General features: G+C 46.6%; 1 protein-coding gene across 2 annotated transcripts in view; it reads left to right on the top strand.

Annotated features, from left to right (window-relative positions):
- The window catches only part of TPP2 (tripeptidyl peptidase 2), a 596,335-nt gene that overhangs the window by 428,316 nt on the left and 140,275 nt on the right, over positions 1-27,744 (top strand). Inside the window, exon 24 of one of the 2 annotated variants that reach the window (XM_078658083.1) lies at positions 26,993-27,031. The exons of the other annotated variant lie outside the window; for it this stretch is intronic. Coding sequence (XP_078514209.1) covers positions 26,993-27,031 — 39 coding nt within the window. The remainder of the gene's footprint in view (positions 1-26,992; positions 27,032-27,744) is intronic. 2 annotated transcript variants of the gene reach the window in all.

The following is a 27,744-nucleotide window of genomic DNA, read 5'->3' as shown; positions in this document are numbered from 1 at the left end:
TTAAAGGTGTATGTTTAATTGCTAACTCAACTTTGTCTTTACTTTAAATGGCAAAGCCCAAATCTTCCTTTTTAATAGATATGTCTGCCCTGATGTAGGTTTTGCAAATCAGCCTGACTGGACCCAAGACAGATTACGGAGTTTATTACACTGTGAGGCCACCCAACAACACCATACAACAAACCACTCTCCTCACAGCATTGCATAACCTCGTCTCATATTTGGGGAATAGTCCTCTGGTTTAGGCCTAACATCAGTGTGTGGAATCTCTGGAACTCCCTTTCTGTAGTAGGGGATCTCTGTGTATAGTCATAATCTAGTGAATAGTCCCGCCCATGTGCGTGGACCCCGGAGCAATCAAAAATAATCTCTTAAGGTGTCGAAAAATGCAGAACTGCCCAGACACTTAAGAGAGAATTAAAGACAGATAATGCAGCCTATATCCACAGGCTACACTGTCCAGTACTTCAACTAGAAATTCCACCAAAAATCCACAAACAGCAAAGCCTGTCCAGATTTCCCTTGCTTTAACAGCAAAAACCCTCTGGAATGATAGAGAGAAAGACCTGGACAGACAAGCCCCATAGGCTGCCATTATGTGGCTCAAAACAGGATACAGTGCCTTTAAGAGAACCTTCCAGAACTTCACAGTATCCCAGAATGCACTGTAGGTCCCTTTTACTTTCAGTTCTTTTTTCCAGCTCCTGCTAGCAGGACCCTGGAGCATTGAGCTCTCCCTTTTGGGATTTATTTTTGTGACTTCTCACATTTTCAAGTGTTTTTTGGTACTTTGTTCAAAGTACTTTGGTTAATTCTTCTTTGGTGTGCTTTTGGGGCAGTCTTTTTGTCGAATATGCCTGCATTATTTGACAAATGCCCGGAGTGTTCCAGGAAGAAGGCCAAGACTGACCCACATGAAGTGTGTATCCTCTGCCTTCCCTCCTCTCATAACCCTGATGAGTGTGAGATCTGCCAGGGATTCACAACCAGTACCCTGAGAGACAGAAAGAAGATCAGGTTCCAAGGCATGGAGGAGAGAAGACTGCAAGCACGAGGTGGGTCTGGAGGGGCTTCATCTGCCCATGCTGAGGCCTCTGGGTGGCTCCCCAGAGGCAGGAAGTCCAGCAAGCGTCCCCATTCTCCGTCGGCATCGATTGCACCGACTACGGCGTCAAGAGGGATTAGTACAGTCTGTTCCCCGTCTCCCCAGGGCTCTGGGTCGAAGCGGCGTCGACGTTCGACGTCGAGGGTGCTGAACAGACCGCCGTCGACGTCACCGGTGACGGTTTCGTCGTCGTCGAGGACTCTACGTCGACGGGTGGCCCGGCGTCGGCGCTCGCCGTCGTGGTGACACCGCCGTTCGCCGTCGGCGAAAAGGAGAAGATCGTCGACGAGGGGATCCTCGGCGTCGAGGGGGCGATCGCCGTCGAGGCGCAAGAGATCGCCGTCGAGGCACAAGAGATCGCCGTCGAGGAAGAGATCGCCGTCGAGGCAGAGATCGCCGTCGAGGCACAGGAAGCCGTCGAGGCGAAGTCGATCGGTGTCGAGGCGATGGAGTTCGCCGTCGAGGCGGAAGCGTTCGCCGTCGAGGGACAGGCGTTCGCCGTCGAGGAAGCGCAGTTCGACGTCGAGGGGCCGACGATCGCCGTCGGGTCACCGTTCTTCGACGCAGGAACGGCGCAGAAGGAGTTTGGCCGCCAGGAGTCAGTCTGACAGGCGTCCAGTGCCTAGGAGAGACTCTCCCGCATCCCAGCCTGATAAGGAGGGCGGGTCACCGGTCTCGGTGTACTCCCTGGTTTATACCCCTCCTAAGCCGGGGACAGCGACGCCTCCTCCTCCGCCTCCTTTGCCGAGAGGGCTTCCTCCGCAGGTCCCTACCCCGCCGCCTCTTCCACCTCTACCACCTCGGCCTCAACCTCAGCCTCCACCTCAGCTGCCGGTTGACAAGCCTCCACCGCTTCCTCCGAGGTCGGTTTCCCTACCCAGGTACCCGATTCCTCCGAAGGGGACCCCTCGGCCGAGGGGACCACCCAAGCCTCAGTCTCCTGTCCTGGTGGAACTGGCAGGACGACCAAAGCCACGGAAGTCGCGATCCCGCTCTGGACGGAGAGGGAGGTCACGCAGCCGTCACAGATCCTCTACGAGGTCCAGACGGCGCCACAGGAGGCGCGGATCACGGTCCCACACGGGCTCTTCCAGGACGAGGTCCTACTCCCAGACCTTGTCAGACTCCCCGGGGACTAGGGTGTCTCCCGTGGATGACATCAGCACGTTCCAGGATGTTCTCCTGAGGGGTGCGGCGAAATTAGGAATCACGGTGACGGCTCCCACACCTACGACGTCCGTGATCTTTGAGACACTTCACAAGAAACATTTGTCTCGCCCTCTGCTGCCGCTCGTGCCAGGCCTGGTAGAGCCAGGGGAGGAGCTGTTCCTTACGCCTGCAGTAACAATAGCTGCTCCATCCCGTCTGCTGAAGAAATATAGGGCTCCGGATTCCGACCCAGCTTTTCTAAGGTCTGACCCGGTTCCGGACTCCGTTATAGTGACGGCAGCCAGAAAACAACATTCTACCTCCCCGTCTTCTACCGTGCCTCCGGATAAGGAGAGCCGATGGATCGACTCTAATGGCAGGAAGGCTTGTGGGACAGCAGCTACGGCCATGAAGACCGCTTGCGATACGGCTCTGCTGGGACGGTACGATCGTTTTCTGTGGGAATCTCTCCAGCAGTTCACGGAACTCCTGCCACGGGACAAGAGGGAGGATTTCCTAGAGATCCTGGAGGAAGGGATGCTGGTTTCGAACCAGGTTATCAGCGCGGCTGCGGATGGTTCCCTGTTGGCGGCCCATGGTTACTGTCATGGGTTCAACCAGCGACGCCATGCTTGGCTCAGGCTCACATCACTCAAGCCGGAGGCCCAGCAGCGAGTGGCTAATCTGCCCTTCTCGGGGGAGACCCTGTTCGGGAAACATGCGGATGATGAGATGGCCCGCATGAAGGCGGAGGCAGAAACTCTGACGGCTGTGGGCTTGGAGAAGCCCAAAGAAAAGAAAGCCTACCCGCCCGTTCCAGAGACGGTTCGGGGCACAGGGCCGAGGGCGAGGACAGGCTTCGGGACAGCAGCAGCAACAACAGCAGCAGTTCCGGAGGCCCTTCCCGAAGCGCCAGAAGGGTAGAGGAGGTCAGCAGTCCTCTACAGTGAACAAGGGCGCGGCCAGGTCTCGACCCTGAGCTGTTACTTCCCCTTCATCCGTTACCCGCTCCGGTGGGGGGAAGCGTCCAATTTTTTCTGGCAGAGTGGAGAAGAATTACTCAGGACAAGTGGGTGCTGAATATTGTTTGCAATGGATACAGTCTTCGGTTCACCGGCCCGCCTCCATCGATCCCTCCAGTCAGCTCGCAGTTTCAGCTGCGCGAGCTCCAGGCGGAGGCCGATATCCTGTTGAGGAAAAAGGCGATAGAAGACGTACCTCTGTCTCAAAGAGGAAGAGGTCTGTACTCCCGGTTCTTCTGGTCCGCAAGAAGGACAAGAACGAGTTCAGGCCCATTCTGGATTTGCGACAAGCAAACAAGTGGATTCGCAGAGAGAAGTTTTGCATGCTGTCGTTGCATCAGATTCATCCTCCGCTGCAACAGGGAGACTGGCTATGTGCTATAGACCTACAGGATGCGTACTTCCATGTGCCCATTGCACACAAACACAGGAAGTTCCTGCGATTCCAAGTCAGCGCCAATCATTATCAGTACACAGTACTGCCATTCGGATTGAAGTCTGCGCCCAGGACATTCTCGAAGTGCATGGCAGTGATAGCCGCACACCTAAGGAAGAACGGGGTGTTTGTCTACCCGTACCTGGACGATTGGTTGATCAAGGCCTCCTCCTTCTCGGAAGCTCAAGTGCACTTCCGAAAGACGTGCGTTCTCTTGAACAAGCTGGGGTTGCACATCAACATGTCCAAGTCTGTCCCGACTCCGGTCCAGTGCATACAGTACTTGGGAGCCTCCATCAATACGCTGTCAGCAAGCGTGTCTCCTTCGGAGGAGAGACGGTTATCACTCCTTCGGAAGGCTCAGGCTCTTATGACCACTCCATCTACAACAGTTAGGACGGTGTCTTCTCTACTGGGGTCGATGGCCTCTTGTATCTTCCTCACGCCACACGCACGGCTGCACATGAGACCATTGCAGGAGTGCTTGGAGGATCAGTGGGATCAGAGGAAGGGATCTTGGGACGACAAGATACGACTGTCTCTGCATGCTCTTCAGTCTTTGAAGTGGTGGTGTTCGGCGGAGAATCTCCTAAGGGGGTTCCCTTCCACAAGGTCATTCCCACGCAGACTATTGTGACGGATGCGTCTCTCCACGGCTGGGGGGGGGCGCACTCCGGAGACCTACAGATTCAAGGGAACTCAAAGCTGTTCACTTGTCACTGAAGGCCTTTCTTCCGGACCAACTCGTTGCTTGTTCAGACAGACAATACGACCACGATGTATTACCTCAACAAGCAGGGGGGGGGGGGGTCGAGATCGCGCACTCTGTCGCAGTAGGCGCAGGCGATTTAGCACTGGCTTCTGGCCAGAGGACTGACGATAACGGTCACCCATCTACCAGGTGTGCAGAATGTTCAGGCAGACGCACTTAGCAGACTGATCCAGGAAAACCACGAATGGGTTATAAACGACAAAGTACTAGGAGAAGTCTTCTGAAGGTGGGGGACTCCAGACGTAGATCTGTTCGCCACCGCCGAAAACAGCAAATGCCGAGACTTCGCCTCCAGGTACTTCCAACCAGGGACGCTGGGGAATGCGCTATGGATCAACTGGTCGAACAGCTTTCTGTACGCTTTTCCACCCATTCCCCTGATTCCGGCGGTGCTCATCAAACTGTCCCAGTCCAGGGCACGGATGATCCTGATTGCCCCGGAATGGCCCAGGCAGTGGTGGCTCACAGACCTGCTTCACCGGTCTCTCCTTCCTCACATACGGCTGCCGTGCAGGCCGGACCTTCTCACAAAGCACTTGGTCGAGTTTACCTCGGGAGTCGTGCTGGAAGCGAAGTGCAGATTCGTTCAAGATGGCCGGTCCCACGTGTCTCGTCGCACCCACGGTTCTCAGCTTTGCTGCAGATGTGAGTTGAGGTCGGAGAGGTCTGGGAATCCGGGTCTCGTCGGGCTCTGAAGTCTGGATCCTCGAGGGGAGACGACAAAGTGAAGCCGCTGGACGCTTGATGGTGCCTGCAGTTGCAGGGTGGACACTCCTTGCCCACAAGGGAGATTATTCAGTCTTCTGTGGAGCAGAACGTCGAAGTCCAGAGTTTCTTCTTGTTGAATAGTTCAGGATAATCTAATTTGGAATGGGACCAGCTCCTACCTTTATCCTGCTAAAGGGGGCTGCACTACTGACTAGGTCCCTCCCCAGGGTGGGACCAGGAAGGGGGGTGGTTACACCCCCTATCCTTTGTCCGATTTCCCGCCAGAGCTGGGGCAGGGATGCCCCAGCAACTGGTTTGAACCGGTGTATGCACAGGGCACCTTGTGTGCCCCAGGCATGTCTCATTCCTTTCAGGCCTATCCTACCCAATACACAAAATCCTGTCTGGGGTGGTGCTAGCACCTCCCCAAGCAGGAAACCCTTTGTCCAAGCCATCCTCGCTAGAAGGACTCCCAGCAGCAGGAGGTCAGACTTGTCTGTGGTGGCAGCATCCATTTTGTGATGCCATGGCTCAAGTTAACTTTAACCGGGGTTCATAGTTACATACATGTCGTGTCCCTCTAGAAGGGTGGAATGCTACCCCCGTCGCCAGAATTGGCGAGGGGGTAGTATTCCAAATCGTATGACACCTTACTCGACATGTTTTGATAATGTTATACCAGAGTTAGCATTTAACCGCGAGGTTGATAATGCACTTAAGAGTATATGGTATAGCGTTATCATGGAACAGCTATTAGGACTTGGTTCCGCAAGCTGCAAACTGGCTCAGCTCATGCCAGAGCACCATCTCACATAATTCCAAGCACTCTGCCTTCAGGATTGATAAGGCCTTCCATAGGAGTGACTGATAGGAATATATGTGTCCATTTTAGGGTTAAATATAGGTATACTATATCTACAGCAAAGGGTGATTACACCACCTTGCCCCAGATGTCGTGCAGCCAGTTGTGTCAGATTTAGATGGCTAGCCAGGGGTGGCATAATACATGCTTCAGCCCCTGGTAGGCCCTGGGTACACCTATGCCCTGGATACCTAAGGTATACTGTACAGGGACTGATAAGGTGGCCCAGTACCAATTGGTAAATGCACCTACGGTACATGGAGTCCATTTTACAGAGCGAGCAGGAAGCCTGGGGTCCTGAATAGCAGGATCCCAGGCCAACTAAGTCAAAAACCAGCAAAACACCAGGCAAAAAGTTGGGGGTAACCATAGTCAGATATCCACCTTCCTACAAGCCTTGGTGCTCTTTCTCTGTTGGGGTTCAATCTACAATGTTTTCTAGCTTGACTGTACCTCCCGCAGGGATCTGAACTAATGCCAGACAAGTTAGTCATCCACACTTTAGGGCCAAGAGCATCTGAAGGAGATGCTGCACTCCTTACAGCCTCTAGATCCAGCTGCCAGATTTGGCTTCATCCTTCTTGGATTCTCAGTATAAAGAGACTCCTTCGGTGCTTCTTGCGACAGCTGCTTCAGAGGCATGAGGATCAGACCATGGCTATATTCTCCTCTCGCTTAGCAGACACTGCAGACTCTGGTCCAGGTATCAGCACTGAATTTGGTCTTGGCCACACTTGCTAGTCTGTTGGCATGAACAATTTCTCTGTGGATCAGACTGCTATGGTTCCTCCCTACAGGGGTGCTGCCTTGGAGAACTGATCTTTGATTTGGTGAACACGAAGTGCTACATCTAACCTGGTTTTTCTGTAATGTCATGTCCAAAGCATTGTATGCATTGTCCATAACGATCTGCATCTGTGCCTTTGTGTTTTTAACCCTCTTCCCCCTCTTTTGGTCCCCCGCCCCTAGACTTAGGGGATTTGGAAGAATAGAATATTCAAGCTCTGTCTTTGTGTCTGAGTCCTCCAGCTAAGTGTGGGCTGGTGGTGTCCGCTTCTCAAATGGAAGGTGGGCTTGCCTCAGGCAGTTATCACCCACCTTCAGACTACGGCAAACATTGTGCATTAGCTGGGGTTCACTATCAACTTGTCAAAGTCACACCTGACTCCCTCTCAGACGCTCCTTTTCATCGGATCTCTTCTGGGCACGGTGTAGTTCAAGGCCTATCCTCCAGAGTGGCAAGTCCAGTATATTCAGACTATAATATAGATGTTTCAGCTTCTATCCTGGATTTCAGTAAGACGTACTCTGAGGCTGTTGGGCCTCATAGCCTCCTACATCCTGCTGGTGACACATTCGGTTGGCAAATGCAGGTTGTGGGACCTGAAGTCCCAGTGGGCACAGCATCAGTGGAATCTCTCAGACATGGTCCAGATCTCAGAGGGAACTGCAAAAGACCTGCAGTGATTGCTAACAAACCCTGATTGGGTCACTGGGAGACTCCTCTCCCTTCCCCAACCAGATCTAACGGTGGAGATAGATGCATCACTCCTGGACTGGGGTGGTTAGCTGGGAGAGGTGGAGATCATAGGACTCTGGTCTTCGGCGGGGTCCAAGCTTCACCTAAACCTGTTGGAGCTGCGGACCATCTGCTTGGTTTTAAAAGCTTTTCTTTCTTCGATCAGGGGGGAGGCTGGTGCAGGTTTTCACGAGCAATACTACCGCCTTGTGGTAACTGCAGCAAACATGGCGGTTGGGGAACTTGGACCCTTTTTCAAGAGGCTTTGTGCCTCTGGACGTGGCTGGAACGTCAGGGCATTTCCATGGTGGTGCAGCATCTGAAGGTGTCTCTGAGTACCAGAAAGGACAAACTTGCCCAAAGATGCCTTTTGGATCATGAATGGCGTCTCCACCGGGACGTGGTGCAAGGTCTCTTTCTACAGTGAGGAGAGCCTTGGTAAAATCTGTTTGCCACTGCAGAGAACGTACAATGTCAGTAGTTCTGCGAGCTGCATTTTCCAAGGCGACTCTCACTCGGAGACTATTTCATATCGAAGGGAGTTCCAGCCTCCTGTTCACCTTTCTGGCAATACCACTCCTGCCCAGAGTTCTCAAGAAGGTTAGGAATGACCGGAACCAAGTTACTCATGTGGCTCTGGATTGGGAACGGAGAGTCTGCTATCCCAAGTTGTTTAGAATGACCATCGCTTCTCCAGTTAGGCTGCCTCTTCCATAGGATCTTCTGCCGCAGCAACAGGACAGGGTTCTGCACCCGAACTTGAGCACCCTCCACCTACATGCTTGGAGATTTAGCGGCGACAGTTGACATCTTTCAACCTTCCTCCCGAAGTCTGTGATATCATTGATCATTGTGGCAGTCCGACATCTCTCCGCTAAGTCGGTATAACCTGCTGAGAAATATAACTTGGTGTGTGCTTCCCACAATTTTAACCTCCCCCCCCCCATCGGCACCTCTCTCACAAGTTCTCTTGTTTACATGGTCTTTGTCCATGCAGGGCTTTGCATTGGGCACAGTTAAGGGTTACCTGGCTGCCATCCCTGCGTTCTTGCGGTTGCCAGACCAACCTTCTCTCTTTGAGTGGCTTGTTGTGGCTAGGTTCCATAAAGGCCTGCAACGTATGTTCCCACCTACGCCCTTCATGCCTCAGTGGGACCTTGACCTGGTCATCACCTTTCCCGTGTGCAACATTTGAGTCACTGCACAGTTGCCCTCTTAGGCTATTGACCATAAAGAACGCTTTTTAGTGGCCAAAAGATTGTCCAGAAGGGTTAGCAAACTGCAAGCGCCCTCAGTTCACCCTCCTTATATCACTTTTTACTCAGACACGCTGGTTCTCTGGACTCGTGCCTCCCTTACTCCCCCCCCCCCCCCCCCTTCCCCCCCCTCCTCCAAAGGTTGTGACTATTTCATATAGGCCAGAGCATCACCCTGCCTACTTTCTTTGCTCCGCCTCATCCCTCCAAAGAAGAGGAGAGACTCCACCGCCTGATCCCAAAAAGAGCTTTGTCGTTCTACCTTGACCGCACAAGAGAGTTCCGGGTGAACGATCACTTCGTCATGGGCTATGTGGGAGCAAAGAAAGGGAAAGCTGTACAAAAGAGAACCATCTCATGGTGGATTGTCCTGTGCATTAAGATCTGCTGCGCTTTTGCTGAGGAACAGCCCCCTGAGGGTTGCAGTTAGGCAGTGACGTAGGCTTTCACTGCACGTGTGCAGAAAACATTACTGCCTGGACAGTCAGTTCCGTCGTGAATGGCACTTCGCCTTATCGGTCTTGCAGGACATTTTGGTTTGACCGAGCTTGCAGACCCACCTTCGGGGAGATAATGGTTCAGTATCTATTCAAAGGTAAGGAATCTGTGGCTAGAAATCTCTTATCAGACGAACAAATTACCTACCTTTGGTAACACCTTTTTTGATGGATACATCTACCTGTGGATTCCTCACCTTTTGAATGACCCCTTGCGCAGCCTTCCACTGAAAGTTTTATCATAGCTCTCCCACATCGACGAGGACTTGACAATGGAACGGCCCGCTCCCGACTCCGCATGACGTCACCGGAGCAATAAGAAGTCGTCGTCGGAGTGCTGACGTCAGTTCCCTTTTTCCACGCCGTCGACATGTAATGGGTTTTGTAGAACTCTCCATTTCTTTTTAGTTTTAACATGGTTACAGTTGTCTGTTATTGTAGCAGTGCGATGGCTGCACAGAAAAAGTCTGGATTTAAACATTGTAGGGAATGTGGGTGGATCATATGTCCATCATGGACCCCCATGATGATTGCCTTTGGTGCCCGTCGTCTGACCAAAACGTTGAGGGATTCTCTTCATGTCGCCTTATGAACCTGAAGGCCCTCAAAGAGAGGGAAACAAAACTGTTCCTGGCCAGGGTGAAGAAGCATAAGAGTGGTTAGAAGAGGACAATTCGAGGTCCAAGTCGCCGTTGCTGCACACCTCGAAGTCATCGAGGAAGCACAAGAACAAGCGACGTCATGGCTCCAGATGATGCTCTTCTAAGGACAAGTCATCGAAGTCGGGGGTCCCCAGCTTTACGGCATCACAGGAAGGATGAAGTCTTGCCTTCCCATTCACTTCAGATGACTCCAGCTCATTCTCTGACTCTTAGGGGCTCTCCGGCGCCCAGATAAGCGACTCCTTCGCCTCCGACCACTCCACCCTGGCTCCGGTGTCTCCGGCACTGCAGTCAGACCCAGCCTTACGACCTCGGGCTGTTCCTGAGCAGGCGGTTCCAGATCCGTACCCACCTTTTCCAGCTCCAGGAACAGATGTTTGCAAGGGCGGCTAACCCTTCTGGTACACCTGTTGGACCCCTGGTACCACTTTCATTCAATATGGTCTTAACCCTTCATTATGCCCAGGCACCTTTTATGCCTTTCATGCTGATGACCCCGAATTGGCCATTCCCGATGCCAAGGTTCTCGATGCCGATATCATCCCAGTAAGGAAGGTTGTATTATTCTCCGGCACTGTCTGGCTTCGGTCTGGCGCTGTCTCGACTTCGTGCAGCGCCTCCTGCCGTCCCTGAAGGGCCTCCATCGATGCCGGTTCCTAAGTCGCCGGGTCTGGCGCCGCCAATTCTGAAGATATGATCAAGAAGGGTGGAGAAGGGTGGCACAGAGGCTTCTGAAAAGGGAAGATTCCAGGAGCACAGGAAGAGTCGGAGGAAGCGCAGATAGTGGATCCCATCCATAAATTTGTAGGGCTTCAGGAAAGTAGTGAGCTGGATACATCACCAGATTGGGAACTCTCTTCCCCTAAGGCTCTTCCTTCTCAGGAAGTTTCTTCCTATTATTCTGTTATCAGGAAAGATGCTGACCTTCTGTATTTGCAGTTGTTCACTGCAGAGGTCAAACCAAACATTCTGATGGAGGCTTTTCACTCTCCTTCATCGGTGATAGAGCCCTTGCTTCCATTCAATGAGACCTTTACGGAACCCAGTCTGGAAGTATGGTGAAAGCCCATGTCTGCCTCAGCTGTGTCCAGACCTGTAGCAAGGCGCCTTGGGATACAGCCTTTTTATCAATGCACTCTTTACCGGAGAGCTTGGGGGTTCAGGCTTCATGGTCTTTGAAGCAATCTTCAGGTTCCTTTCCGTCCACTCCTGGGGATAGGGACTCAAAAAAATTGGAGCAGTCGGCAAAAAAGGTTTTTTCATCAGCCAGTATGGCTTTAATATTGACTAATGCAACTTGCATGCTGGGATACTATATCCATGCGTTGATGGACTCTGCTAAGGAAGTGATTCTTAAACTCGCGGAGGATATCAAGGGCCATTTTGCATAGGTGCTGTTGGACACTCAAGCTGCGGCCAGTCCGTTTATTCAATCTGGGCTTGACACGGCGGACTTTGTTGCTAGGGTGATAAGTTCCTCTGTGGCAACTAGGAGGCACGCCTGGCCGAGAGGATCAGTTTTCTCTCCAGATGTTCAGGCCACATTTTTGGATCTTTCTTTTGATGGCTCTAGACTTTTTGTGACCAATGCGGTCTCAGCGCTACAATGCTTTAAAGACAGGAGAGCTACTGCTAGGTCTCTAGGTTTGTAATCTCAGCTTAGGGGTTTGGAAACCGAAGATTTTGGGGCTTTGGAAAGGCTGCTCCTTTTCGGGCCCGACAACAGCAACAGGCAAACCTGCTGTATAGATCATACAGAGGGAAGGGTAGAGGTTGTCAGCGGGGATCTGCTTGCCTAAAAGTCATCTCCTCCTCTCCTGTTCCCCCAACTGGCTCCACAGGGAAGCAGCTCTAGATCCCACATCTTAGAGCATGTTGAACCTGTGGGAGGTCATATGTCCCATTTTGTACAAAATTGGAATTCTGTTATATCAGCTCTTTGGGTTTTGAATCTTGTAGAAAATGGGTATGCCCTTCCTTTCCAGGAGTTTCTCCTCTTTTCTCCCTTGTCAGGTTTGGTGCTCGGAGGACCATCTGTTGCTTCTGCAGCGACAGGTTCTATGTTTGCTACAGAAGGGTGTGATAGAGGTGGTTCCTGAGCAAGAAAGGGGTCAGGGATGCTACCTCCGGTATCTCCAAAAAGGACAGACGATTGTGACCAATCTTAGACCTCAGGATCTTGAATTTTTACCTCAAACAGGAGAAATTCAAGATGTTCTTCTGGCGCTGCAGCAGGAAAACTGGATGGTGTTGATTGATTTACAGGATGCTTACTTTAACATTCCCATCATTAAGTCGCATCGAACTTATCTCTGTTTTATGGTGGGGTCTCAACACTACCAGTTTGCGGTCCTCCTGTTTCGGTCTAACATCCTCACCACGGGTCTTCACAAAGATGATAGCGGTGGTAGCAGCACATCTCAGAAGGTCGGGGATTCCTGTATTCCCCTGTCTGGACTACTGGCTACTCAAAGCAAAGTCGCCAGAGATGGTGCTTCATCATCTGCAAGTAACATGGATGTTGTTCGACTTGGGTTTTTCAATAAATGTACCCATATCTCACCCAGTGCCCTCTCAGCGCAACCTGTACATAGTGGAAGTACTGAACACTACTGCGAGTTGTGCTTTCCCGCCTCCTCAGAGTATTCTAGACATCCAAGCTATGATTCCAATGTTTTAAGATGGAGCGGCTGTTCCAGTCCTGAAGGTTCTGCGCCTGCTTGGTCTGTTTACTTCTGCATACTGTTGGTCTACCATGCACACTGACACATGAGGGCACTTCATTGGTGCCTCCGCAGGAAGTGGTTTCTGCACAATGGAGATCTCAGGGAGTAGGTCATAATCTCCAGAGGCACTGCAGTAGAGCTGTTATGGTGGTGTTCCAGGCAACCTGTATCAAGGGAAGCCGTTTCAACCTCCTTCTCCTGTGACCACAGTGATAACGGATGCCTCCACTCTAGGGTGGGGTGCTCATCTGGGTGTTCTGGAGATCAAAGACCTATGGTCTCCAGTGGAAAGATTGTTTCAAATCAATTGTCTAGCGTTGTGGGCAATACGTTTGGCTCTCAAGGCCTTTCTTCCCTCCCTTCGTGGTCAGTTCTGGTCCTGATGGACAACACTACCGCAATGTGGTACATAAACAAACAGGGAGAAGTGGGGTTGTATAATCTCTGCAGAAAGGCTTTGGTACTCTGGTCCTGGGGTCAGGACCATCAGATTTCTGTAATTGTAAATAATCTGGCTGGGGTGCTGAATGTGGGATCTTCATCTGGAGGTGGTCCTTCACATTTTCAGGATGTGGGGGTTTCCTCGGTTGGACCTGCTTGCCACTCATGACAACGCGCACAGAAGGGTGTGGTACACAGACCTCATTTACCTCTCATCGCACTCTCCTCTCCTTCTCCCTCTCAGGGCAGACCTCTCCTCGCAGTCTCAGGGGCAGGTTCTATACCGCCACCTCCAGAGCCTGCACCTTCATGCCTGGAGATGGAACGGGGCAACCTGAATTCATTCTCTCTCCTACCGGATGTGGTAGATGTTCTATTATTGGCCAGAAGACAGTCCACCAAATCTGGTAATTCTGGTAGTTTGTCCCGGTTAGTTAATTGGTGTGGAGAGAGAGGGATTGACCCTTTGCAGGACCATTTGTCTGATATTCGGAGTTTCGCTGTTTCCTTGGCTCAACAGGGTTGTGCTGTAGCAAAGGTTAAATGCAAAAAGAACAATTGATGGACAGAATGCAGAACAATGTCATACATTCACCCCAGTACAGAGATCTGGGCCTAAATCCATTGTTTTTTTGCTCACCATGCCGTTCCAGTTTATGCAATGGTTAAAGGCTACTTGTCTGCCTTATCTGCCTTTCTTTGCTCACCAGACCAACCCTCTTTGTTTAAGTCTCCTATAGTCATGAGATTCACTAAGGATCTCTCTAACAGGTTTCTTCCCACTCTATTTATCATGCCTCAGTTTAGTTTAAATTTAGTTATTGCTTTCCTGATGGGGTCCCCCTTTGAGCCTCTACATAGTTTTCCGTTGAGGCTTTTATCATTCAAGACAATTTTTCTGATTGCGATTACCTCTGCCAGGAGGGTTAGCGAGCTTCAGGCCCTTAATTCTAAGCCTCCCTTTACTTCTATTCATGCAGATAAAATGGTTCTTAGGACCCTTAGCCTTCCTGCCCGAGGTGGTCGCTCCCGTCTACCAAAGACAGTCCATCACTTTACCCACGTTCTATCCTCCCACTTAGGAGGAGAGACTTTACTGCCTTGACCTTAAGAGGGCAGTCTGCCGATACCAGGACAGGTCTAAAGACTTTAGGCTGGACAACCAACTCTTCATTGGTTACATGGGAAAAATGAAGGGCAAGGCTGTCCACAAGCGAACGCTGTCCAGGTGGCTCATCCTCTGCATCAAGATCTGCTATGCCTTGTCCAAGAAGGAGCCGCCTGAAGGTATTTGAGCTCATTCCACCAGAGCGAAGTCTTCTTCTTAGGCATTGGCTAGAGGTGTTCCTGTCGTAGACCTCTGCAAGGTGGCAACTTGGGCTTCCCTCCACACTTATGCGAAGCATTACTGCTTAGACTTGGAGGTGAGGCGGGACGGCCATTTTGCACGTTCTGTGGTGCAGGATTTTTGGTATAGGTAGGTGGACAACCTCCTCTGGGAGTGGGACTGCTTGGAGATTCAGTTTAAAAGGTGAGGAATCCACAGATAGATGTATCTCTCAGAAGCACAAGTTACTTACCTTCAGCAAAACTTTTTTGGGTGTATTCAGTATCTGCCTGTGGGTTCCTCACTGACCTCCCCACCTCCCCGTTGCCTGCCTGTTTGTACCAAAAAAAATAATTGGTATGAAATTCATTTATTTTATTGTTCTTCTAAATATTATGATGGGTGTCACTAGGAAATTTTGAAATTTCCATTTTCTTTTCTTCTTTGATTTGCATACTGTGTATACTTGTGCAAATGTTGTATACTGGGTATACTTGTGAAATGTTGTCGGTTTGCCTCGAAGACTTGGAAAAAATGGGCAAAACTAACGTCAGCGAGGTGGCTTTATTGCTTCAGTGACGTCATGTGGAGTTGCGAGCAGAGCCAATCCATTGTGACGTCCTTGTCGACGTGGGAGAGCTATGAAAAATGTTTCTGTGGAATGCTGCGCAGAGGGGTAATTCAAAAGGTGAGGAATCCACATGCAGATAATCTATCCACCAGAAAAGGCCTTACCAAAGGTAAGTAATTTCTTCATCTGGTAGAGACTCTATCTAGCCACAAATGTATTCCCATTCCTACCATCCCCCTTCTCTGTGAACCGGTTCAGGTGTAAGGAACACTCCCTTTTCAGGGCTTTAGTCTTTATCACACCAGTGGTCAGTTCTCATCTTGGCTCTGCGCTCCTGGCGTGGAAAGTCACGAAAGTAACTGACGTCAGCACAATGAGGTGGCGCCTATATAGTTACAGCGCTCGTCACTTCCAGTTTGGACGCCGCTGACCTGAACAACGCCACCTACTTACACGCAGGTCTACTGCTCAAAAATCTTCTGAATCCAGTCTGACGCCTGGGGATATTCAAAGGAAAGAAATCTGTGGTTAGATATGGTCTCTACCAAATAAGGCGTTCCATGATGAATGAGGTCCAGAAGCAGTACAAGAAGGTTTTGTTCATGTTCAATCTATGTAAACTATGTAGGCCTTACTGGTTAGACTTCCCTATGATTTGCAAGCTAAAAAAGGGCTTCCTGTCTTTCAAAGCTATGGAGTCCTTTGGTCAAAGGCGCCCAGCTGATTTTCCGTCTTTGAGGAGATGGCAGTGACTAGGCCCTTTCAGAGGAAAGGACAAGCCGGTGTCCCAGCTTCGGCAGAGGCAAAGAAGTCTCAGTGACTTCTCCATGGCCAAGAAAACTTTCTCTGCACCGTCTAGAGCAGTCTCATTCCGCAGCAATGTGGGAAGGTTTTCCCACAGGTAAACCTGGATAACCAAAGACTTATGGGACCCCTCTAGTGAAGAAGGCCTATGCTCTACAGCTGCCATGATCACCACTATCCAAGACGTCTTTGCTCCAGTTGGCATGTCAATAAGTGTAGGGGTTGAAGAGACTCTTCTCTTTGATTTGATGTTTCCCACAGAAAGAGGGCAGGCATATTAGAACAAAAAATCTCCTTGTAAAGAAAAAAGAAAGAGCGCTGTGGCTATCTTGGGTCATAATAGCCTTAAGCAGCTCCATCCCTTTGCAGAAGATGACATTTCTGACATTATCTTATGTACATTCTACTGTCTAGTTCACTGTCTGGAAAGGTTTGTGGGTCTTCAGGGTGCCTACCTTAATGTACCCCTCCTAAGTGAGCACCATCCACCCATACCTTGGTGGGAAGCCAATATCACAAGTAGGAGGTACTGCTCTTGAGCTCACTACCTACCCCCCACATCCCTCCCCTGTCATGACATCAACCTAACAGGATGGTTATGGCCATCAATCAAGCAGTGGGCCACTTCCTGACAGCCCACTGGTTCCAGGGGAATCTGGTACTATAGGCATCTCCTAATCGGTGGTACCTCATACTAAGCTTCCCATATGCTTCCTGCTGTCCCGTTCCATTCCACCAGTCCCTGATTCCAAACTTGGAATGTAGGGACATCATCCCAACCTCTTAGAGGCATGCACCTTTCTGCTGCCCCTCAACAGTTCAAAGTCCCCACAAACTCCCCTGGGCACACTGCACAGATCTCTTCATATGTGCTTGTGAGGTATGTTCGTGCACACAGATGCAGTTGGCAGAAGGCAGTTTTCATGGCTTTGAAGGTCCACCAGTGCTGAGGTGTATGCAAGTGGTGGACAATATAGACAACACTTCTCCCCACAACTATTCTGACTGACTATAGGTGTGTGTGAAATGGACTTTTAAACAAAGTATGTTCCTACAAGGGTGAGCAGAACTTGCGGAGTTTCACTACGTGGAGCTCAGCGGAGTTAGATGAAAACTCAGCAAAATTCTGTGGAGTTACACAAACTGGCAAAATAGGCACATTGTGCTTCTCACGCTGATGTTTAGTGCCAGGAGCGAATTCCTCGCTGAAAGATCCGCACAAACGACACCATGCGGCGCACCAGAGGGCGCTGCATGAGTTGATTTTGCTGCAGTGCATGTAGGTTTTGTACTCGAGCGACTTCTTTCTCACCCCCGAACTTTGGCAACCACCCATGTTGGGGGAAGCTTGTGGGACCTTCTAGCATATATAAATTGTGCTAGGGGCCACCAAATCTTGCTTGCACTCAGCAACTTATTGTTGGCAAGCTGTACGTGAGAAAAAACTCTGCCATGCGGCGGTTAGCGGAATTTGGCTGGAATTCGCAATGAACGTGGAGTGGCCAAAACTCCACCGGCAGAGCGGATTTATCGTCCACCCCAAGTTCCTACTAGCCTTTTGCATTGCTGCTATTGACAACACCATCTTGGGCAGCTTAAGCAGACAACTGTGCTCCACCCTGGAGTGAGATATCATCCAAGAAGTCCACAAATCAGTTTTTGAGGTTTGTGGTTCACCTCCTGTACATCATTTGCAACTCATCTAAATTCCAAGTGCTATCATTTCACTCCTTGGATGGGGACATGGTTTCCTAGTGAGTGTTCTAACGAAGGATAAGATGGGGAATTTCTGTAGACTTTTATCGGGTTCATGCAATTCTGCAGAAGATCGTAGAGAACCTTGGGTGTATGGTGATTCTGGTCACTGAAACCCAGTCTTACCAGATTTAGTACTTGGATCTACTCATACCCTTGATAACAACCATGGCTGCTTCCCCAGAAGTTCTTATCAATAATGAGAGTGCAAGTTCTGACACTTTAAAGGAGAATGAAACGGTTTATTATACAATTGATGGAAATTATTTCAATACGTTAATAGGCGCATTATAAAACACTGCATAGTTAGCAGCCTGTTCTGAAAAGTAACAATAAATTAGAAAGTGCAATTCAGAAAGCCTTTATAATGTTTTTTACAATAAGTTCATCACAATAAACCTTTACAAATAAAAGTGTCCAAATTATCCCCATAAGTAAGTGGCACTCTGAGATAAACACTGCCACATTGGAACAATTGCCCAGGGCAACATTTGATCTCCAGAAAATACCCAGATGTATTGCTTGCATTAAGGTTTGAACTTGGCACCATTATTGTCTAGTTCTGTGAGGCTTGTTTAGGGTAGAAAAACCAAAGGTTTATTCTGATTTATGGACATCAGCTTTTTCTTTTCTATGGCCATGAAACATTTGGTGTACTTGAAGCTCAGTTGAATGTTTGAGCCTTCCATTCTGGCAATCCTCACTTAATGGCAGGTTCTGATTTGAGCATCTTAAATAGTGGCTTTAAGAAATGGATTTTCTCCTTTCTAAAACCTAGACTTATACATAGAAGATGAAGGGATGACTCATAAGAGTATTCACCTCTTTTGCCTATATTTTTTGGATACCAGGGTAGAGATTGATCCTTTGACAGCATTAGACCAAATCAATATTGCTAAAATTTAATTTTCAGTGACTGATAATGGTTGGCACAGGTACTCTTTTGAGGTTAATCGTTAGTAGCTCAAGCCATTGACTTTTTCCAGGCAAAGAGAGGTTTTTGATTTCCTGCCTGGTATAATACCATAGTGTATCTGAATTTGCAGGTTTTGATTTGTTTGATATTAGCAAGTTTCCTGACAAAAAGCTGATTATGGAGTCCATATTCTTGCCTGAATTGAGAATGAGTCATATTTAGCAGCAGCTGAAAGATTTTTCTGAATGCTTTAGCTCTGATAAAGTTAGAGAAACTAGCAATGTCAAGTGTTAATGCAGCAATTCCGTAGTTTAAAGCAGGCCAAAGCTTGCTGTTAATTGTTTTCAGGAATGCTCCAGACAGGTACCGTGCAATTTGGAATTTGTACCGTTGATTGCAGTGATCCTCTATGGTCTTTGAAGGAAGCCTGGTGGGCAAATGTAAAGCCTAAGTGTGTGTGAGAGTTTACAATTTCAACTATTCGGTTGTGGATAAATCCGGCTCTTTCTTTTTGGATCTGAGTGCCAACCATCATGATTTTTATTTTGTCTATATTTATTTCTAGACTACTGATAGAGCAGTATGTTCCATGTTTGTCAAATAGTTGTTGCAAACCAGTTGGTGTTTTACTCATTTGAAGTCTATCATCTGCATAATGTAGGATGGGAAGATGCAGGTGTTCTATTTTTAGTGGTGCAACTCAAATTACTTTCTCCAACATTGGTGCTTTTGTATATTCACATGTTTGAATCATTCCCTGTCGTCAGGCTGGGAATCCCTGGTACATTAAAATAACAGTATACAGTATAAAATATATAACAAACAATATACAATGTAAAATGGCATAGGCCTGAAACAACATAGTATGTTTAGTAATACATCCACTTCATTTGAAAGAACCCAAACTTCAGCCAATGAGGGGGAAGCCTAAGCACTCCTACTTACCCTAGAAGCCACCATAGCTCAAATATCTACCGCACATCATGTGTGAGGGACTCCTTTGTCAGGGCTCTGCCCTAACTTTTCAGTGAACCTGAAATTGTGTCCATTTTAGTCTGCCCTGGATTTGAACTAGCCCCATCTTCAGCACTACTGTACTGTGAGTTGTATTTAGAGAAGATTGTTACACGTTCTGGACCAGAGAGTTCTTTTTGGTCTGACAAGCAACTGTCACAATGGCTGACAAAGAGAAAATATCTCTTTTTAAAACCTGATTATCTTGTGGCATCAAGAACATTTAAACTGATGGCCCACACTGTGTATTTGTGTTTATCCTAAGCATAAGTCATTGGATACTAAGATCCTTAAGTATAGAGAAAGGAGGTCTGCATTATTTTTTTTATGAATAAAGAGAATTTCCCTCCTTCTAAAGGAGATGCTTCCTATTCAGGGGAAGATTCAATGAGAAGTACCCCCCCCCCCAATCACAACTTTCACGAAGGCAGTGCACTAGAGGAGACTTTTACAGTACTCAGAGCATGATCTATTAGGTACAGTGCTTGCAGCCACCTCCACTGCGGATAAACCAGAGTCCAAGCGCTACAGAGGCTCGTCTGTGCCAAAAAAGAGAATCTTCAAAGGGAACCTCGTCAATGAAAAGATCGATGTCAAAAACCTTAACTCCTTTGTCGATGACAAGGATGCCGTCTGCGATGACCTGGTCGTCAATGTTTAGCTTGACAACGACCACACCGAAAATCATACCGTCGACGTCCTTACCGTTGAGAATGATGACCATACTGTTGACGGCATCACCGTTTGGAACCACGCAGTCACATAGGAGAAAATGTTTTTTCACCTTTAAGGGTGACGGATGTGCCTTCAGTACAATTATTGCAATCCGATCAAGAAGAGGCTGGTGATTATGCCTCACTGACAGCTTACAGTCCAATGCAATTGGATGTGAGATATATGTCCCTGATTTTGAAGAGGGCACAGTGGACAATCAGGAGGCCTGCAGTGAATGTGTGTCAACAGAAGTACACTTCTGGAAATAGTTAACCCCTTCTGCGCTCATGACGAGCTCAGCTCGTCATGAGTTGTGCCGCTCGCACGCTCATGACGAGCTCAGCTCGTCATGTAACGCAGCTTTTTGAAAAAAGCCGCGCAACGCAAAAATAGCCGCCGCACGCATGCGGTTAAATGGATTTAAGACAAAATCCACCTTGATATTACAGAGATGCCAGATGTGGTCCAAGTGCCAATGGCCTTCTTATGAACATTTCAACAAATGCTGGATACTTTTATTAAATTATTGCTGCAACAACCATTTAATAATCCTAATATGGGGTTACCTGCTGCTGGGATCCTCCCGCCTGCTCAGCTTGCTCCATAAGCAGGTTCACCTCCTAGGCAGTCATCACGTCTATCCTCCTCCTCCAACGCTAAAAGGGATCGTCCATGGAAAAGAAATGGATGATGTTTAATGGTTCTACCTATTCTGATGTAGAAGAAGAGGAAGGTGAGCTACCACCAGACAGTGATGGAAGGGATGATGAAGGCCGAGATGTTATTGTCCCAAGTGGGAATGATGGGCCACTTCCAACAGGTTGCTTCAGATGATATCTCTAAATGTCATTTGTTGATTGTAAGAGCTGCCAAGAAATTCAACCTACCAAATACCTCTGTAGATCAACCATGTAATCTATAAGACTTTAAAGAGCCAACTCAGAAATAAGTTAAATCCATCCCTATTCTTGAATGTCTAGTCAGAAGGTCTGAAATTAATGAAGACTACTGCTACCATTCCAGCTGTGATACCTCGCCTGCAAGAGTAATACAAAGCCCTAGATTAAACTCCGGCTTGCCTCATTGGTAATATTAGACTGGATTAATGAATTGAATTGCTTCAGCAGCTCAGAGAAGGACCAAGACCCCAATAACGCCATCATCTAGTCTGCTAGACTGGGAAATGGACTCCCTACTAATATAACTCATTCAGGGGACCAGAATAAGACACCCCTGGCAGTTCCCTTATGTCAATACACAACTCTGAGGATGATTAGGTCCCTAAATCCTTGATCTCTAGGTATTGTGAATTGGGTGGATGAAGACGATGGCGCCCAGTAGAACGCTCCACTAGATGGGATTATTGAACGGTAACCTGCAACGAAAGGTAGGCGGAGGCATGAGTTGGGGAGGGGGGGACTTTCGGGAGATTTTATCGCAGATTTGGGAAATCTCCTTTTTGTGGCTCAAGCAGGTCACAAAATTTCAGAGCAGGTTTCAACCAGAATGGAGGGTAAGGACGCCCTTATTATCCTGTAACTTTACAAAAAAAAATCCAAGCACCCAATGACACATATTTGTTACTTAACTGCTCTTCTATCCGATTCTGTGGTTTCAGCTGTCCCTAAAACGAGATTGCTGAATCCTATTTCAATTAACACTACTTCGGTGGTTAGGACATCAAGTTGAGTGGCTACTTTTGCAAGATACACCTGCAAAATATAAGAAAAATTGAAAAAGCTTATTACACACTTCCCTGCTAACATAAAAGCAGACGCAAATTGTAGGACACTGAAAGGTCATCAAGCCTTTAAACATTCTTTAGCAATGGCAATGTAATTATTCTTTTTCGGGTTCCCAACTAGCTCAATTCTGTGTTTTTGTTGGCTCCACTTGCTTTTGAATAATTAGATATAGGCTTGGAAATACTGGCCAGTATAATATACCTGCCTTTTTATTAAAGGTGACAAGTTTACATAAGTAAAGGGAAACTTTACAGTAAAAGAAAAGTTTTTTAAACCCAGGCAAAACCATGGATGTAATTTCCCAATGTAGCCTATTTGCAATCCAAGCAAGAGGCTCTTCCACACAAGGGTTTGCATTCTGTCATCAGTTCATGTGGTGCCTTTAAATGTCTGTAACCAGCAAAGTGAGGAGTTATAGCTATATATCCCTAGAGCCTTGAGGGACACAAAATGTTTGCTTCCAAAAGCAAGCATGATGTGCTGCTTGCCCTTTAGATCTTTTGCACTCCTGTGGAGAATGATGATTTAGAGATTTCGTTCTCACTGATGAGCAAACATCAACCAAATAGGCACAAATAATCAATATGTCAGGATTATTCCTATTCTAGAATCCCAGATGCCTCACATTTTGTAGTTGAATGCTTAACTCAAAAATATATGTGAGTATTGAAGCAAGAATATCCAATGCCCGTTTGAAAAGCAGGCATTGGTAAAAGAGGCTATTGATGCAAAGCTTCAGTAGTGTTTTGAAGCTCTCTGTTCTCCAACAGAAACTTTTATTCCCCAGGCAATATCTCATCCGGAGCATATTGAGCATATTCATAAAGAAACTGACTTTAGAGACTGTACTACCGTCGTCATCCCTTAAAGTCTTAGATTTCCAGTGTGCGTTCCACAATGTGTGCTTCTACATCTGTGGCATGTTGAATACAGTGTACAACACATTTGATAAAGGTGTCTTAAATTGGTAATTCACAGTGGTTCTAATTAACCAAAGAGCAAACCAAGGGTCACCCAAGGGTTTCATGCACACCTACCCACATCTAGATGATAGGTTTACGCATAACCCCTCAGCACAACCCAGGCTCTCTTAACCTCCGTGAGGAGCTCCTGAGAGAATACAATATCAGGATGTGCAGTAAAATTAGTTTTGTTGGACACTTCAGAAATCCTTTGGCCAGGAAAGCATATTAGCTATATGTGAAGGAGGTTCTTTACTTGGTGATTGCAGAGGAATAGTCCAATCTCTGTTACAGAGACATTCATTCCACATGACTCTTTTCTTTAGAATGGTTCTTGTGTCCTTTGCAGAGATCCAGATGGTGAGAGTTTTAATTCCAAGCTGAGTGACTAAGCTCTCTATCATTACTGGGCTTTAACTTGGTTTAGGGGTTTGGTCAGCATTAACATGATTGTTTTCACCACATTTATTTCCGCTGCAAACTTCATGTTGTGTTCTTGAAACCCTAGCAAGCTTCTCAACTTTTGAAAAGGTTGCACAGTTACAATTATGAGGAAAACATCTGAGGAAGTAGTGTTTTACTACAAAAGAAAAAAAAAATCATTTAGTGGCGGAATTCTCTTGCCAAAGGTGTTTCTGCTGGCTTATGTTTAGGCAAGTGACATTTTCCCAAACAATTGTGGAGGTGGGAAAATTCTCATCAATACAAACATTTTTTACTGACCTCCCTCCCATCCTGGGATCATTTCACCTTACAACCCAAAATGCATTCCAAAAAGAATGAATATCTAAGATGTTTGGTTTGCTTCAGTCGAGAAGAAAAGTGAACTCATTATATGATGAACTGGGAGCATTTCATAGGCATTTCTGACTATAGAAAATTACCATATGTTAGTAAAGGTGGTACCCAATTCAGAGCCGTCTTAAATGTGTAAACCCATCTACGCGGAGTTTCTGCACGTGAAACACCCTCTTACTCAACAGATTGATATCTTTTGCACTAACATGCTGTTCTTTTGAAACAAAATCAATACAAACATCTGTGAATCTGGTTCAGTTCAACAACTAATATTGCAGGTATTCAATCTGTTTCAGGCCCCATCTCTGCCATCCCAACTGTGGTCAGCCTTCCAAACTGACAGTTCATTGCCCTCGGCGTGGGAGTCTTTTCACTGAAGCAACAACTACGTCTATTGTGAAAGCTGTTTAGTCAGGTTCACCATGCTATTGCAGCATGGCAGACGTGTCTGATTTTCTGTGATCCCTGAGGATGGTACCCACCTCAAGGAGGTTGTCTTTCTTTTTGAATCACAAATGTAATGTCCTCTATATGCTTGGGAGTCTTGTTCCAGTCTTTGGAGGACAATGCTGGACTTGTTCTGTCTTGGATTGCCATAGTTTAGTCCCAGGCAGGAAATATACAGGTGGACGTGAGACTCAATTTCTGCTGGCATCAGTCAGTGTAACTGTATTACTGACAGCAAGCCAGTGGGCGACCACAATCAGCAATACAACGTTCCACAACCTCTTCATGAAGCAGGGAAAAAGAGGGGTGGGCAGACTGGAAGCTGTCAATTATTGACAAAAGTGCTAATACTGCCCATCTCTCAATAAGGCTCTAATATACTGATCTTTAAAAACAAATCAGACTGGTTGGTGGAGTGTGACAAGCATACTGGCATGCTTTACTGCTTAACCAGATCTATCTTGCAAGTCCCACTGGTTCCCTTCCTCTAGAAGCACTCAACTTCTTTGAGGAGCACTGTTCGAGTCAGTCCTCTTACAAAACCACTTAGTGATCCCTTCATCTTTCCTCTTTTCTTATTTTGACATGTTGGATGCCCACTTAAAACTAGTGCAGACAGTACACAGTTTCACGTTTCGCTTTGATATTGACATTTCCTTCACCAAGTGTGGTGTCAAACATTTTTGGCCAAATCTCATTAGTGGTTGCTGTACAGTGGATAGTAAAAATAGGGTTTTTTCAAGGTTGAAAGAAAATTGAACTGCTCATTACGTTTAGGAGGGGGGTGGGCGCACACTGCCTCACACCCCAGCACTCGGTTTGCCCCGATGCATCATAATAAATGCAGTGCATGATAACACTGGCAACAGTGATGTGCTTCCTGGGATTTAGAAGCATTGGAGAAAGGTCCACTGTATAGTCAAGGTTCTTCACTCTGCAGTATCATCCCAGCATATCCCAGACTTGATAGGGACCTACCGAAACTTTGCAGCTACCTGGGGTTATTTCTTCCTCTACATTTATGAATATGGAAGGGATCTGCCTATATGTTTAACCCACCTATGCATTTGATTGACTCACTAACCCAAAAGACTTTTTGGCACTTACGACTCTCCATTTTCTCCCACTTCTTTTGCTTACCTCTCTGGCCATTCATCTAAAACCTTCATCATCCCTGCTTTCCAGCAGGTACCAATGAATCAAAAGGCCATCCTCACCCTGCTGCCAAGGCTCCTTGTAACATATCAAGTGGTTATGTGTAACCCCTTTGCACGTATGTCTACAAGTATTCTAATGTAACTAAACATGGAGAATATAACTTAATTCAACTCAAGTCAGAATCAGCTTACTTTGAAAGTATTTCCATAAATGTGCACCAGAAAATCATTAATACAGTACAATAATAAGAAATATGTAAAAATTAAAACTGTGGACTAGTTTCCCTAGCTCAAATATCCGAGCCCCAATAGCCATACTTGGCCTGAAACATAGAAGAGTACCATGTCCAGTCTACCTGAACCTTTGAATTTTTCAGCATATTGAAGTTATGTTCTATTCTACACGTGCACTTGACAGTATTTTGCTAATAAGAATCCTGTGAGTCCAATAAACACAACAGACATGCCACACTATGGCCTACTGTTTTGGTCAATAATTATTTCTGATTCGAGGGTATGGAGGAGTTGTTGCAGGAAGGGATGTGTGTGGGATTGATTACCGTTTCATTGCTGCATTTCTTGATTTTAAAGTCAAAGAGTTAGGTCTTCTTTTGCTATTTCTTATTTGAAGATTGAATTACCCTTGTAGCCGAGACTAACATAAAGAATAACATGTTTCTATAGAGCCACCACCTCTGTTTTACCGTTTTTATGTATTTTTTACTATTGGGGGGTTTAAGGGTTCACCAACATGTTTGCCAGACTCCACATTAAACAAGAAACCGTCTCTAGTTATTTTCTCTGTCATCCTAATTTTAATCTTTTTGAGACCATGGTTTCGCACATCATGCGCAAACTGATTTATTTGACCTGAGTCTTAAAATAAAGGAGTAGAATTGAAGAAGCCAACAAACCCACATTAAGAAAAGGCAGTAAAGACTGTCATAGAGGAGGGGGCAAAGTAATCTATGCATAGATTCTAAACTAAATAAGACCAATTCTTGTAGTAACGTTGCTAATATAAAGCTACATAATGAGTCGGCCATTCTAAAGTATAACTTTAAATTCTCCAGCAACATTCCACATTTAGTCAACATCTAAAACTCAATAGCACATTAAGTGAATACTTTTAAGAAGAAACTATAGTACGTTCACAAAATATGTACAGAAATTTGATAGAAAATGGCATGCGAGAATACAGAAAAGGGAGAATATTGTGGTCCATAAAATGGTGGATTATTATTTTCTCTTTTTGTTGCGATTTCTACCCATGGTAAATAAGTGTTCTCCTTCTGCTGTGTGCGGTAAATCTAGTCTTTCTGAGTGCTCTCATACAGCTTCTACTTCTTTATTAACATACAAACTTTTTACTCAACTTCTGTGTATTTACTATTTGTGGGTATATTTGAAATTTAGTGGACAATGGCAGTAGTTCACAAGTGAATGTAATAGACTATGAAAAGCCAGTTAAACCTTAATGTAGTAGAAGCATGTTTTATCATAGTGCTGGTATTTGATCGTTCACCAACTGCAAGTAAATGTTATGCCATCATACTACGGAGGTATCTCCATCCTATGTCGTATACTGTATGCATGTGTTCTTACAGTATGTTATTCTAACTCCCAGGGGCAGACTGCAGCAAAACGACAAAGGAAATTGAAAAAGGTACTGATTGCCAGCTCTTAAAACAGATTTACAATAGTCTTTTTCTAATATATGAATTGCGGTATTTTTTAATACATAGTTGGTATTTTTTTCATTATTTTTTTTTTCCTTTAACAGTCTTACATTCTTAAACTTATATTGCTGTGCAATTGTGACAGTGCTAGTGTCACAGAATTATGTTGCTTCTTTTAGTGGAGCAGGCTCTATAAACCGATCATTCCCTGCTGCTCAACCCCTTTCTTGCATAAGTGGCTTATGCCAGATCTTGCTTCTTTTAGTTTTGTTTTGCATCTTAACATGTAAGCATCAATAAATTAAACTAAATAGATGAGTTTTCTCTAATTCATTTCATACTGCTATTTATATTCCAATTGGTTAATTTGTACCCTTTTTAAAGTACGCTAATTTTCCAAAACACATTTCACGTCTTCCAAATTGGAAAATACCTTTGTTAATGAGCTATGTGAGATCCACAATAGAATCAGAAGTGCCATGTTTTTTAGTTTTTTTTTTTTTAATATATTTGTTAGTGTTGTTTACTTTTCCAGTCCTACTCAAGGTGATTTAATGCATACTTTTTTTTAAACTGCATTATGCTCTTGAGGTGTCCATTTTATTTATTTATTAGATGGCATCAACATTAGCCTGCCATGACTGGTCTTTTCGGGGATATTTTTCCTGAGATGATGCTCCACTGACTCTTCAACAGTGGA

The sequence above is a fragment of the Lissotriton helveticus genome, chromosome 8, assembly GCF_964261635.1.
Source record: "Lissotriton helveticus chromosome 8, aLisHel1.1, whole genome shotgun sequence".
Classification (NCBI taxonomy): Eukaryota; Metazoa; Chordata; class Amphibia; order Caudata; family Salamandridae; genus Lissotriton; species Lissotriton helveticus.
The sequence above is the reverse complement of the archived record's forward strand: the minus strand, read 5'-3'. Positions and strand labels throughout refer to the sequence as shown.